Below are 14,576 nucleotides of genomic sequence, written 5' to 3'. Positions count from 1 at the left end.
ATATTTGCCCACATTATATGCCAAAATGATAAATAAACTGAAAGTGAAAGGTCAATGCTCATACATGCATTTAGCACTGAGGAAAATATCAAGTGGTAAGTAAAATGGGACAAATATTCACTGCCAGGAACTAACTATAAATTTAGCAGTGGGGTGCAAACTGAAATAGGAAATATATTTTGGAATGTCGGGGTGGTTTTGGAAACAAATCTGTCAACATGTTTGAAAGAACATTAAGGAGAGTGATCAGTTGACTGTCTTTCTGGCAGTGATTCCCCTGCACCAGAGCAAAATGTGTTTCTTTAAAACCACTGAAGTAATTAAAACAAAACAAAATGGCCACTAAGGTAAAGGAGATAGTAATAGGAGTAATCAAATTAATGGTCAAAGAACAGGGTTTTAAGGAGGATCTTGAAGGAGAGGTGGTGGTGTTTAGGGATGGAATTGCAAAGCTTTGGACCTAAGTGACTGAAGGGAAACCCACTAGTGGTGGGCTCAAAGTTGAGGATAAATGCACAACAGGCCAGAGTCTGTGGAATAAAGAATTTCATGAGGAGGGGTTGGAGGGCAGGAGGAAAGTTACTAAAATGTAGAAGCGTGAGGCCTTGATTGGATTTAAACTTGAGCATGAAAATTTGAAATTTTATGATGGGACTGAGAGTCAATGTAATTTAATGAGGAGAGGGATGTTGGGTGGCTTGAGCGCGTTAGCATTCAGGCATGAAGTTTATGGAAGGTTGCCCAGAGTGTGTTTGAATAGTGAAGTATTGGGCGTGGAAGAGGGTTTCAGCAGCAGGTAGCTGAAGTATAGGTGGTGGTGTGATAGGTGTTCTTTGTGGTGGAGAGGGTATTGTGTTAGAAGCTCAGCTTCAGTTTGAATAAGAGTTGGAGAGGCTGAACTGGATATGTGTGGATGGGCCAAGGATGTGTATTTACACACTGCAGGGAATAAATTGGAAAGATAAGCTTTTTCTGGAGATGCATAATGTTATTGGATAGATAAGAGTGGAACTGTGAAGGTTCTCCCACTTAGCTAGATACTGAGTAAGAGGCATTCAAGGAGATTGTGTTTGGCCATGTCAATAGCTGTGGTAAAGATAGAAAATATATTTGTGTCGCACCTTTCACAACTGTGAGTTATCTGTAATTTATGTCACTTTTTGAACTTTAATCCAATGTACTAGTTACTAGTGTATTATAGGAACTGTGTTAACCAATTTGCATGCAATAAGATCCTACCTAATCTGTTTCAGTAATTTTGGTTGAGGGATAAATGTTAGCCAGGACATTCAGGAGAACTGTCCTGCTCTTCGTATAGTGCCATGAGATTATTTGAGGGCACACAGAGTGTAATTTGAATGATTCATCTGAAATACAAAGTCTACAACAGTGCAGCATTCCCTTAGTATTGCATGAAGTGTCAACTTGGAACTTGAGCCCACAATCTTTTGACTCAGGCAACAGTGCTGCAACTGAGGCAAGGCTTTCATGAGGGAAATTAACCATGGTCACAGAGCCCAAATATGTTATTTTGATAACTCACTGTTGTAGAAAAGGCTGAGACTTGATTGGAATGATTTTGGAGACTTCTGGATTTTGGATGTGAAATGTTGAAGGGCTTTGTGGAATTTGATATATTATTGTCACATGTATACAATGAAAAGTATTTCTTGTGCACTATGTAGACAAAGCATACCGTACATAGAGAAGAAAACGAGAGTGTGCAGGATGTAGTGTTGCAGTCATAGCTAGGGTGTAGAGAAAGATCAACTTAATGCAAGGTAAGTCCATTCAAAAGTCTGACAGCAGCAGGGAAGAAGCTGTTCTTGAGTCGGTTGGTACGAGACCTCAGACTTTTGTATCTTTTTCCCGAAGGAAGAAGGTGGAAGAGAGAATGTCTGGGTGCGTGGGGTCCTTAATTATGCTGGCTGCTTTGCCAAGGCAGCAGGAAGTATAGACAGAGTCAATGGATGGGAGGCTGGTTTTGCATGATGGATTGGGCTACATTCACGATCTTTTGTAGTTCCTTGCGGTCTTGGGCAGAGCAGGAGCCATACCAAGCTGTGATACAACCAGAAAGAATGCTTTCTGTAGTGCATCTGTAAAAATTGGTGAGAGTCGTAGCTGATGTGCCAAATTTCCTTAGTCTGCTGAGAAAGTAGAGACGTTGATGGGCTTTCTTAACTATAGCGTTTGCTTGGAGGGATTAGGACAGGTTGTTGGTGATCTGGGCACCTAAAAACTTGAAGCGCTCGACCATTTCCACTTCATCCCCGTTGATGTAGACGGGCATGTCCTTCACTGTGCTTCCTGAAGTCGATGACTGTCTCCTTTGTTTTGATGACATTGAGGGAGAGATTATTGTTGTCGAACCAGAGGAAAGAAGGATGGAGATGGGTAGTTGCAAGAAAAGAGGCGTTGAGGATTTGTATTTGAGGGAGTTATGATTTTGAACGGGAAGTGGTTGGTGTCTGAGGAAATGGAGCTATTTGCAATGTGAACTGGATGGAGGTCAGGATGGGGAGTTGAGTGGCGAGTTTCGAGTGTTGGGTCAGGGAATAAGGTAAGTCATCTGGATAAGATGACCTTGGAGAGGGACAAGTGGAGTGACAAGTTCAGGAATTGGGAGGCTAGTTTTTCAAGGAGATTTGGCTTGATGGCGGGGTGGAGGGAAGTAGGAGATCTAGCTGAAGAGATGGTCCTGATTTTAGTGACAGACAGAGATCCATGTAGTTGCTTGAGGTGGAGCGGACAGGTGAGAGGTTTAAGGAGATTGTTGGTGCTATCTTGGTAAGGCCAGAGCCATTATCTTTTCAGTACCAATTACAAACTCTATATCCGATTGCTAATTTCATCCACTTTCCTGACCACTGCTTCAAGTTGAACGATTCTGTTTTCCACCATAGTGTCTTATTTGATTCTGAGATCTAGTGATGCATGCATGAACCAGTTGTGATTGTTTTTAAACTGCAAGTTAACTAACCACATCATCAGAGAGGATGGAAATTATTTGTTGGGGTTGATGAGTGTAAAACAATTGTGCACAGTGATAATTGAATTCATCTGTCAAATATTGACTTCTGTACCAATGGAAGTAAAGCAGCACATTTTGTAATAAGCATGAATGTATTTACAAAATAAAAACTATAGAATGGCAGAGGCATTTAACATAATTTTAGAAGCAAAATTTTAAGGTACCTTCATTATTTGCAGTTAAAATTATACTATTACTGTGACATCCTATTGATACTTGTAATTGTTTATGCACATTTTTTATGTTGCAGCTGTGGAGCACTCTGGCAACTTCTAGTACCACTGCCTTGCTGCAATAGTTTGGCTCAGTTTTTATTATTGTAATCCACCTTGATTGTGATGCAACAGGCCACAAAGATTGGAGACTTGTTCAATGTGCAGCGAACAATTCTTTAGGCATATTTTTGGTTTAATCAGGAAGGGAGGAGTGAGGTGTGCAGGGGAGAGAGATTATGGTCACTGTAGTTATTTTTTTACCCCCTTTGAGAACTTCTGCCACTTTAAATTTTGGCCCTCTGGGGCCTCAACTATTTACAATTTGTGTCAATGACTTGGATGAAGATACAAATGTGTGGTTGCTAAGTTTGTTGATGACACAAAGATATGTAGGAATGCAAGTTGTGAAGAGGACAAAAAGCAATTACAAAAATATATAGATAGGTGAGGTGGGTGGACAAAGATTGACAAATGTATTATAATTTGGTAAAATGTGAAATTTTCCCATTTGACAGGAAGAAGAAAGAAAGAAATGGAGAGAGATTGTAGAACTCTGAAGTAGAGGGATCTGGGTATCCTGGTATATGAATCAGGAATCCAGTTACAGCAAATGGAATGTAGTTGTTTATTGCAAAGGGAATGGAATATAAAAGTGGGGATGTTTTACTACAGGGTGTTGGTGAGACCTCATCTGGAGCACTGTATACAGATTTGGTCTCAATTGAGGAAGAATATGAATGTGTTAGAAGTAGTTCAGCAAAGGTTAGCTTGACTGATACCTGGGATGTGATGGGTTATCTTACAAAGAAAGGTTGAACAGGCTGGGCCTTTGTTCATTGGAGTTTAGAAGATTGAGATCTGAAGGGACTTGATGGGGTGGATACTGAAATTATGTTTCCCTTTGTGGAAGAGACTAGAACCAGGGGACATAGTTTAAAAATGAGTCTCCCATTTAAGACGATGAGAAAACTTTTAATCTAAGGATTGAGAGTCTTTTTGGAACATACTTCCCCGAGGGAATTGGAGGCAGGGTCAATGAATAGTTTTAAGGCAGATAGATTCTTGACTCACAAGGGAGTCAAAAGTTATCAAGGGTAGGTGGGAATGTGAAGTTGAGGCCAGTCAGATCAGCCATGATCTGATTGATGGCAGAGTAGACTCGAGGGACTGAATGGCCTACTCCTCCTAAATTGCTTGTTTGACTTGTCTGTAATCTGATCTATCTCCCTTCTGCTTCGTAGACCCAGTTGAACAGACTCTGTCACAATCAAATCTAGTTTATGACAAAAGATAGCCCATTTAACAATATGGATTATGAACATCCAGCATTCAGCCAATGTCATAATCCCACTAAAACAAACCCATAGAGATAATCTAATGAGTAAACATGGACCCTGCAATGAAGGTGCATTTTCTTAGCAGAATTCAGTTCTGATGCCATCAGCAAAATGCACTCTGCTGTTGCTTGTGCACTCGAAATTTATAATTCCTGAAGTGAACTGAGATTATAAACTGAATTAATTAACTGAAATATTGTTTGGATTCTGGCCCTCACTGTTGATGGTAATTAATACTACAGCAGTTTAAAAGCATATACTAATTTAGACTTAATGAACTAGCACTTGTAATTTTTTTTAACCAAGTAATAGTTTTATCAATGACTGCAGAATTTGTTTAATGGGAATGCAATGGCCCACTGGCACAATTTTTAAACAGCTAACCAATCGCTGGTGAATGAAAATTCTTTTATACCTTTAAGCTTATAGTACATATTGGGTTTTCCTTTCAGTCTAAGACCTGAGAGTCACCCAGGTTCTCAATTGCTGAGATTACACTCTTGATGTTTTCGTGTTTCAATGCAAATTTATGAAAGTGCTAATCTGGATGAGGAGCTCATTAGATGTGCATTGAGCATTCTTGACACTGCATTGTGTTTTTTTAAAATAGGGATATCTCCCATTGTTAGTGCACAAGCAGTAATGTATAATTAATGTGGTTCTTTAAGAGACCTTGACCTTTATTTAACCTAGTTTTGATAGAAGGTCGTGGCCTGAAACATAAGTCTGTTTTTCTCTGTCCACAGATTCTGCCTGACCTGCTGAGTATTTCCAGCATTTTTAATTTCAGATTTCCAGTGTCTGCAATGTTTTGCTCTTGTTTAATCTATTCTAATTTCATAGGTCGAGCGACCTGGTTGTTGAACAGAGTAGCAAAACCAGTTAATATAATGGCAGTGAACCATGGAAGTTATTAAAGCAAATTGCAGCTAAAACTTTTTTAAATTGTGTAATTTATTCTGTAAAAATAGTGAACTGTTATAGACTTAGTACTCCAGACCTACTGAGTACCCTGAATTATGTTGATAGAATAATAATCCTAGAAATACCAGATGTTATTAGCTAAATATTGCAGTTTTTGACTTTGTTCTGCATTTCATATTGGTTCCCTTAACTAATTGCAAGACTCGATGTCAGTCTTGAGAAGGGTTTTGGAGATTGAACACTGCAGAGAAAACTGTCTCTTGGCATCTGTTCAATTTGCACAATGTTGAACTTTCCAGTGATAGTCAAACCTGCAAAACTCAATGAACATGATTAGAATCTAAAGAAAGGAGAAAGTAAAGGTTCAGATTTTGTAGGTAGACTCTTGATATTTTTATTACTTCAAGCATCTAAATATGGCTTGTGGTGAGCCTTACACACACAATGTAATCAAATGGTGACATGCTTAGAATACTGAAAAATCTTAATGTATTTAACAGAAAGATTGAGTGTAATCTTAGTTCTTTCCATTGTCTGAAAAATGTCTCCAGTCGTGTTTCCCAAACAAGAGGAAGGAGCTTGGTGCTAATTGACCTCTGCCAATATTGCTGCAGGGTGACACACAAAGAGAAGTAGATGATTGCCCATCCGTGTTGGCTGTTTCCTTCCATTGCGTATACCTCTCTTCTGCTTGCTGTCTAACTGCTCTTTATTTGATCTGATTTTGTATTATGAAAGACAGACGTAAATATTTTCATACTTCCTTGGACCAGATGTTGGTAAGATTTATTTATTTGGTGTTGGGAGAAATTGATTTGACTGTAAAAGTGCAAAGTGGATTGATTGATTAAGAGAAACAGCCGATGGAAGACAGCTGAAACTTCAAACCATCCGGGAAGACATTGTTGGTGCTGATTATCAATAAGCCTCGGGCCTTAGACTAAAGCTGGGCAAGAAATGATAGGACAAATGGCAGAAATGAAACTACTATTAGTGTGTTCATGACATTCTTTGTAGCATGTTAATGTTTAATTTCTCATAGTGTGCCAAAAATTAGAGGTTTTAGCAGTGGCTGTGGATATATTGGCTGCTCACCTCTAGTGATTCTGATAGAATCTATTTTTTTATTCCAATTCAATCAAATCAAGTCCAATTCAGAATCTCAACAAGTTGAGACATTCCTGATCCAAGCTGACAAGACCAGGGCTCTCACCTCCTGTCTTGGGCTTGATTTACATGATCCAAGCTGATTGGAGTAGGCATTGCACCTCCTCCAAGGCTTGATCTCATTTGCATCGTGGCCAAAAGGCCGAGATGCCGCTTTTAAAAATTGCTTCAAATGAAGCTAAAATGTAACCTAATGACTTCAACCAAGTACAGCATGTCGATACTACACTTGATCTTAGCCAAAAGGCCGAGAATCTATTGGGGTGGGGAAATAAGTTACTGTATTTTAATTGTTTTCGGAACAATTGTATCTGAAACTTCTCACTGCACACCCAGAAGCAACAGCGCCACACGCACACGTAAACTAATGTACCCTTCAATTACATCTTCTCATACAGGAGAAATTGTAAGGAACTGGTTTTTAAATCTTTAGATAAAATCTGTAGTTCTCTAGCAGGTACAAATAACACATGAAACCTAGCAACATAACGGAGCATGATAATGTGTATTGTTTGTAAAATAGGGATCGAATGGTTTGTGGCACTTGAATGAGGTCTTTGTGTAGTTGCGTGGCTGGTGGTGATTGTCAAAAGGCTGAATATATTTCTGGAAGGGCAGGGATAGGTTGCAACAGCTGCACATTGCGTCTTCATGCTCCCTCACATCAATAGGAATATATTTTTAGCCCCTTGTGATGATTATTATAAGGTTTATTTGTATTCACTATGATTATGTTACAGATTTAAGCACAAATAAGGCATTTGACCTATTTGTAAATTTTGGGATGTTGATATAAAGTAGCACTTGCCTGCGTAAGCTAATGCGTAGATCAGTGGTTCCATTCAGTCTTGGAATAGTTCCAGCAGCATGTCCTATGGTAACAATAATATGAGGTAGTCTGTTTTTGATCCCTTGATCTCTGTCCATTTCTTTCTTTAGTGTTTATACGGTGTAGTATTGTCATTTTCTCCTTCTTGGGCAGCTACTTAGGATCGAGGATGATTTGTTTCCACTCCAACTCCGTAGACACTGCCACATGTGGGGCAGTTGGTGCTTAAAGGGTTGGGTAGATGGTTTAGAGGTTTATGCACTCCCTCTGATGTCTCGACTCTGAGAGAATTAGTCAGGAACATGCAGAGACAATGTGTTTGGTACCTTGCATAGGAGCATAGGACTTGGGAGTAGGCCATTTGGCCCTTTGAGCCAGCTCTGTCATTCGATAAGATGATAGCTGATCTGGTTGTGGTCCACTTTCCTTTCGCCCCACCTATTACCCGTGATTTGCTAAATTCAATGACCCAGCCTCCACTGCATTCTGGGGAAGAGTATTCCACATACTAATAAGAAAACATTTCTTCTAATCCCAGCCTTAAAAAGGAGAACTCTTATTCTTAAACTGTATCCCCTAGCTCCAGGCAGCATGGTGACACTGTGGTTGGCACTGCTGCCTCACAGTGCCAGGGACCCGGGTTCAGTTCCCGGCTTCTGTCACTGTCTGTGTGGAGTTTGCATGTTCTCCCTGTGTCTGTGTGTTTCCTCCGGGTGCTCCGGTTTCCTCCCACAGTCTAAAGATGTGCAGGTCAGGTGCATTGGTCACGCTAAATTCTCCCTCACTGTATCCGAACAGGTTCTGGAGTGTGGTGACTAGAAGATTTTCACAGGAGCTTCATTGCAGTGTTAATGTAAGCCTACTTGTGACACTAATAAATAAACTTTAACTTTAGTCTCTGAGTACCCTGTCAAGTCCCCTCAGGATCTTGTATGTTTCAATAAGATCATCTCTCATTCTTCTAAACTCCAAACCTTCTGAAGGACAACTAGGCATGGGTAGTAAATGCTGGCCTAGCCAGCAACACCCACATCCTGTAAATTATTTTAAAAAACAATGAGTTTAAGCTCAACCTGTTCAACCTTTTTTCATAAATTATGCCGTTCATCTAAAGAATGAGTTGAGTTTACTTCTTCCTAGACTTTGTTCAAGTAAGGAGATCAAAACTGTATACAGTATTCTAGATTTGGTCTTCGCAATGCCTTGCACAGCTGCAATAAAACTTCCCGACTTTTATATTCCATTCCCTTTGTGATAAACACCAACATTCCATTTGCCTTCCTAATCATTTGCTGTAACTGTATATTAACTTTTTGTGACTCGTAACAGGGCAAGCAGACCCCTCTGTACCACTGAGTTCTGCAATCTCTCCATTTAAGCACAATACTGCTTTTTCATTCTTCCTGCCAAAGTCGTCAAGTTAACATTTTCTCACATACTCCATCTGCCAAATTTTCACTCGCTCACTTTAACCTGTCTATGCCCTTGCGGACTCTCTACCTCTTCACGACAACTTACTTTCTTACCTACTTTGGTGTCATTGGCAAATTTGGCTAACATACATTTGGTTCCTTCATCCATGTCATTGATGTAGATTGTAAATAATTGAGGCACCAACGCTGATCTCTGTGGCATTCCCAAGTTATAGCTTGCCAACCTGAGAAAGATCCACTTCTCTGCTCTCTGCTTCCTGTTAGCTAACCAATCCTTTATCTGGGTTTATATTTTGCCCCCCAACAACCTATGCTCTTGTCAAGTAACCTTCGATGTGGCACCTTGTCAAATGTCTTTTGGAAATCCAAGTATACCACGTCTATGGGCTATCCTTTATCCACTTGATCGATACTTCCTCAAAACACACTAATAAATTGGTTGAATATGATTTCCCTTTCACAAAGCCATGTTGACTGTCTGATCATGTTATGATTTCCTTATGACATGTTAGGCTAAATTGTCTGTAGTTTTCTGCTTGCATCTTTTTTTTTGAATACAAGTGTTATATTTGCTATTTTCCAATCCTTTCTGAAATCAAAGGAATTTTGGAAGATTATGACCAATGTATCTGCTACTATCTCTGCAGCCACTTCTTTTAATGATGCCGACAATCCTGCAAACTTTTCAGCCTTTAGGTCAAATAGTTCTCCCAGCACCTTTTACCTAATGATGGTGATTGTTTCAAGTTCCTCCCTTTTGTTGACCTTTTGATTTTCAGGTATCTTTGGGAGGTTTTCTAAGACTTCTACAGTGAAGACAGACAATACCCGTTCAACATCTCTACCATTTCCCTCTTTTCCATTATCAATTCCCGACTCTATAGTGGACCAACACTCGCCTCTTTTTATATTACCAGCTAGCTTTCTCCTGTACCAATTTCTCCCTCTGTTATTTTTATAGCCATTTTTTGCTGATTCTTAAATCTGCCTAATCTTCTGACCTACCACTGATCTTTAAAGATTTGTACAGTGTTTCTTTCAATTTGATATTCTTAAGTTTCTTTATTCAGTTACGGATGATTCTTTCTCAGAATCTTTTGCTGTTACTGGGATAACTCTGAGAGTTATTAAATTTCTTCTCAAAAGTCTGCCACTGCATCTCTACTCTCCTACGTTAAACTAGTTTCCATGCTTGCTTTACTTTCACTCGGTAACTTTGCTTTCATTTCCGTATAATTTTATTCATTATTTTAAAACACAAACTTTAGACCCACTCTTCACCTCTTCAAACTGAACATGAAATTCTATCATGTTGTAATCGCTGTCACCTAAAGGCTCATTTGCCATGGAGTTATTGATTAATCCTGTCTCATTGTTGGTTATCAGGTCTAGAATAGCCCGCTCTCTGGTTGATTCTTAATTGTACTGATATGAGAAATTATCCAGCATACACTCTAAACTCATTTTCTGGGTTACCTTTACCAATCTGATTCTTGCAATCTATGGGTAGATTAATGTCACCTACGATTATCATGGTACCTGTCTTACCCCATTTATTTATTTTTGAATACTGTCACATCACATAGCTACTATTAGGGGGTCTATAATCTACTCCCACAAGTGATCTCTTATCATTCCTATTTTTTATCTCTACCTAAATTGATGCTACAGGTTGTTCTTTTGAGCTAAAATAATCTCATGCTACAGTACTGTTGTGGGAAATGTACCACTGAGTCAGGCTTGAAGGTTTCAAGAATACAGTTTTATTTTAACGAAGCTTCGTGGAGAAAAGGCACCAACAAGCAGCAAACCTTCTCTCACTGAGACAATAGGAGCAGTCCATCTTTATACCCTTTACACAATAGATGGACCGGACATCTAGCCATTATCACATCGTTGTAATCAAGGAGGTGATCGATCGTTAACACATCGTTATAGACAAATACAGACATGAACATGTTAACATCGCATTGTCTTATGAATGGATACATTTCCTATGTCAGTGGCTATCGATGGTTTTTAGTTTCGGCCTATTCATATAGTAATTTACAGTAATTGGTTTTCCTGCAGTTATGTATTCCCGATCCCACCTGTAGCTAATCTCATTATCTACCCCTATTGTCCTTATCCTTAAGCCCTGGCTGGCTTCCTGTAGGATTTGATTCCTGCATGTTTAACTTTGAATAGCTGTCTGTCCTTTATGTTTTAATCTCAGGTGGCTGTCTGTACTGAAAGTCAGTGCCTGTTTAATGTCTCTTTCCCAGGTGACTGTTTGTGTGCCAGGCAGCCATCTTATGTGTACCCATCTGTATATTTTTCCCCCTTCAGTCCTAACTGCATCCTTAATTGACAGAGCTACCCCACCACCTTTTCCTAGCTGCTGTCTTTTTGAAATATCAAATACCCTTCAATATTCACATCCCAGACTTAGTTTCTGAGATGGCTATCTATGCTAACAATTCGTCCATTCTGCTACAAATACAGGGTGCATTCAGAAATAGAGCCTTTAGCTGTGTCTTTATTAACCATTTGTTTCAGTGGCTGGCCTTATTTTGCGTTTGTACTCCCTTCCTTCCTGCCACACTATGGTTTTCTTCACCCAAATCACTATCTTGTTCTAGTATCTTGTTATGCTTTGAGTTACTGCATTTCCTTTCACATGCTCCCTTCATTCTACTATTTAGTTTAAAGCACTCTCTGCTGCCCTAGTTATACGACTTGCTGGAGTATTGGTTCCAGCACGATTCAAGTGAAGTCCATCCCAACTGTACAGCTCCCACTTTCCCCAGTACTGGTGCCATTGCTCCTTGAATCAAAACCCATTTTGACCACACAATCGTTGAGCCACACATTCATTTCCCTAATCTTATTTGTCATATGCCGATTTGTTTGTGACTCAGATAATCCAGAGGGATTTGAGGTTCTGCTTTTTAATTTTGCCCCCAGCTGCTCGCAGTCCCTAAGCAGAACCTCTTTCCTGGTCCTGTTTAAATAAGGAGATTAAGATGATAGAAATTTTTGGTTGGACACAAGCCAGGGACTCCCATATGTCGACAGGGATGTTTGACTTCTTCATGGACAACCGTAGAGCATTTCTACTGTCCTCCTGGGAGTCTCCTGCCGTGACTGAATTTAGAGTGCAGTGGCTGCTTTAGGAGTCTGGTGATAAGCATGCAAAATACATACTCTGCCCAGTAGAGCCTGTTTTAAGTGATTAGTGCCTCAATGCTAGACAAGTTGGCTTGGGAGAGGACCACTGCTGCCGTCGGAGTATTGAATATGCATTTGTACTGCATACGAAACATGAGCATCAAAAATTTCAAGAACACCAATGTGGTTAATACAGTTTGGAATTGGGGTTCAATTATAGATGAAGTGGGTTGACAGACAGTTTGATATAAATAGAACTACTTTGAAATTTTGTTGGTAATCGTTTTTCCTTTTCTGTTATTACACCTTGATTTAATAGAGAATGTCTGAATGGTTAGAATAGATTTGCCTTCGAGCCAAAAGTAATTTTCAAAAATGATTTGTATTTTGCTATTAGTTATGAACTATCCTTAGGCTAGGTTGATATTTACATGAATTCTGATTGTAGTAGCATAAAATTATACTACATAAATAATGTTTACTTTTCACGCTACAATTACATTTTCACGCTACATTTTGTTCTCACTGGAGCGACGGAGGTTGGGGGGAGACCTGATAGAAGTCTACAAGATTATGAGAGGCTTGGACAGTCAGAAGCTTTTTCCCAGGGTGGAAGAGTCAATTACTAGGGGGCATAGGTTTAAGGTGCGAGGGGCAAGTTTTAAAAGAGATGTACGAGGCAGATTTTTTACACAGAGTGTGGGTGCCTGGAACTCGTTACCGGGGGAGGTAGTGGAAGTGGATACAGTAGTGACTTTTAAGGGGCATCTTGACAAGTACATTAATGAGATGGGAATAGAGGGATATGGTCCCTGGAAGCGTAGGGGTTTTTGGTTAAGTCAGACAGCATGGTCAGTGCAGGCTTGGGAGGCCGAAGGGCCTGTTCCTGTGCTGTAATTTTCTTTGTTCTTTGTACACCAAAAAACCCAGAAGAGTCCATCTGGCAAAAAGCCAATGCACCACTTCAGGTATCTACACATTTCTTCTTCAAATTCTCCCTTTACATTTTGCCATGTTGTCTATCTCACTGAACAGTCCCTTCCATTGGAGCAACATTGTTTAGGGTTTTTTTTTTAAACCACTGTTTCATGCCCGATTTAATTCTTTAACGTCCACTGAATGCATTTTGTCCTCTGTCCTATATGATTCTATGTGGAGTGAAGGTAAAAATGCAGATTACTCAGAATAAGCTCAGGTGAACCCTCCCACAGTTCATAATGCTTTTCCACAGCAGCTTCAATTTATACGGTGCCTTTGAATAGTAAAATGCCCCAAGGTGCTTCACAGGAGTGGTACCAAACAAAGTTTGACATTGAACCACATTAGATACTAAGAGCAAAGGTTTGGTTAAAGAGTATAAGTTTTGAGGAGTGTCTTAAAGCGGGAAAGAGTGTTTTAGGGAGCAAATTCCAGAGTTTAAGGCCCAGGCAGCTGTAGGTCAGGCTTCCAGTGGACGGACAATTAAAAGCAAGGATATGCATAAGATCAAATTTGATTGAGCAGTGACCTCTTAGTGGGCTGGGGGAGGTTAAAGAAAGAGGTAGGAGTGAGGCCATTCAGGGATTTGAAACCTAGTGTGAGAACTTTAAACTCTTCAAACGCTGCTGGACCAAGAGCCAATGTAGGTTCTTGTGTGTAGAGGGATGATGGATGAGCGGGACTTTGTGTGATTATTATCCCGTAGTTAAATTGTGTAAATATATTCCTCCAATTGGCATTTGACTGTTTTTGGAGGATTTGATATTAAATGGTGCAAGGGGCTTTATTACTGCAAATATATCCACATGAATCAAATGAGTACCTGAATAGTCATCACTTGCTATTTTAGTAGGAGCTATAAATATTACTGTTGAACATCCTGTTGCATTTCTATAATGCAAGTTTAACCTTTAACGCTACAAATAATGAAGTGAAAATCAGACACTGAATAGGATATTATTATTCAAGCCTCTGATATGCTGATCTTCTTTAAACTTAGTTATTTTTGCTGGCACTGTTGCATTTCAAATCTTTCACAGTGAGACTAAATAAATAGTTTGTTTTTCAGAGCATGTCTTTACTATTCTCCACTGACTTTTTAGGGGAATCACTTTGATCAATATGAAGAAGGACATCTGGAGATCGAACAGGCATCCTTGGACAAGCCCATAGAATCGGTAAGGATTTGAACTTCGATTGTGAGCTGATTTTGTGTAAACTTGAATGATTAGGTTCCCCTAATGAGGAAAAAAAAGCTAGTGCAGTTTTAGAATAACTAGGTCAGAAATTTTCAAGCAGTGAAAATGACATAGTTGATGCAAACTACTTTCTACTGCTTAGTGTGCACCTTTATTTTAATTTTAAGTTTTTCAGGTTTTGTAATATAACGTTTATTAATGCTGTGCTGCTACTATATATACAGGACATGAAAAATGCATCTTAAGGTAAATCAACATTTTGTTTGTACTTCATGAATAAGTAGTACACGTGCTTCATTGCTGCTTTCAG

At 39.4% G+C, this 14,576-nt stretch overlaps 1 protein-coding gene and 1 non-coding gene across 12 annotated transcripts in view; one reads left to right on the top strand and one right to left on the bottom strand.

Moving 5' to 3' along the window:
• gpatch8 (G patch domain containing 8) overlaps nucleotides 1-14,576 on the top strand; it is a 183,530-nt gene that overhangs the window by 24,165 nt on the left and 144,789 nt on the right. For 4 of the 11 annotated variants that reach the window (XM_078223832.1, XM_078223823.1, XM_078223821.1 and 1 more), the window contains exon 2: nucleotides 14,171-14,245. Coding sequence is in view for 2 of the 11 variants with exons in the window: in XM_078223821.1 (XP_078079947.1) it covers nucleotides 14,171-14,245 (75 nt within the window). In the remaining 9 variants the exon portion in view is untranslated. Of the gene's footprint in view, nucleotides 1-14,170; nucleotides 14,282-14,490; nucleotides 14,513-14,576 lie in introns of those variants that run through there. The other 7 variants (XM_078223822.1, XM_078223827.1, XM_078223826.1 and 4 more) reach the window with 4 other exon arrangements.
• Nucleotides 6,738-6,936, bottom strand: LOC144501073 (U2 spliceosomal RNA). The gene has a single exon (XR_013499048.1). It is a non-coding gene; the product is annotated as a U2 spliceosomal RNA (small nuclear RNA).

Source organism: Mustelus asterias, chromosome 11 (genome assembly GCF_964213995.1).
Source record: "Mustelus asterias chromosome 11, sMusAst1.hap1.1, whole genome shotgun sequence".
NCBI classification, from domain to species: domain Eukaryota; kingdom Metazoa; phylum Chordata; class Chondrichthyes; order Carcharhiniformes; family Triakidae; genus Mustelus; species Mustelus asterias.
Note: the sequence above shows the minus strand (reverse complement) of the source record. Positions and strands in the feature narration are given on the sequence as shown.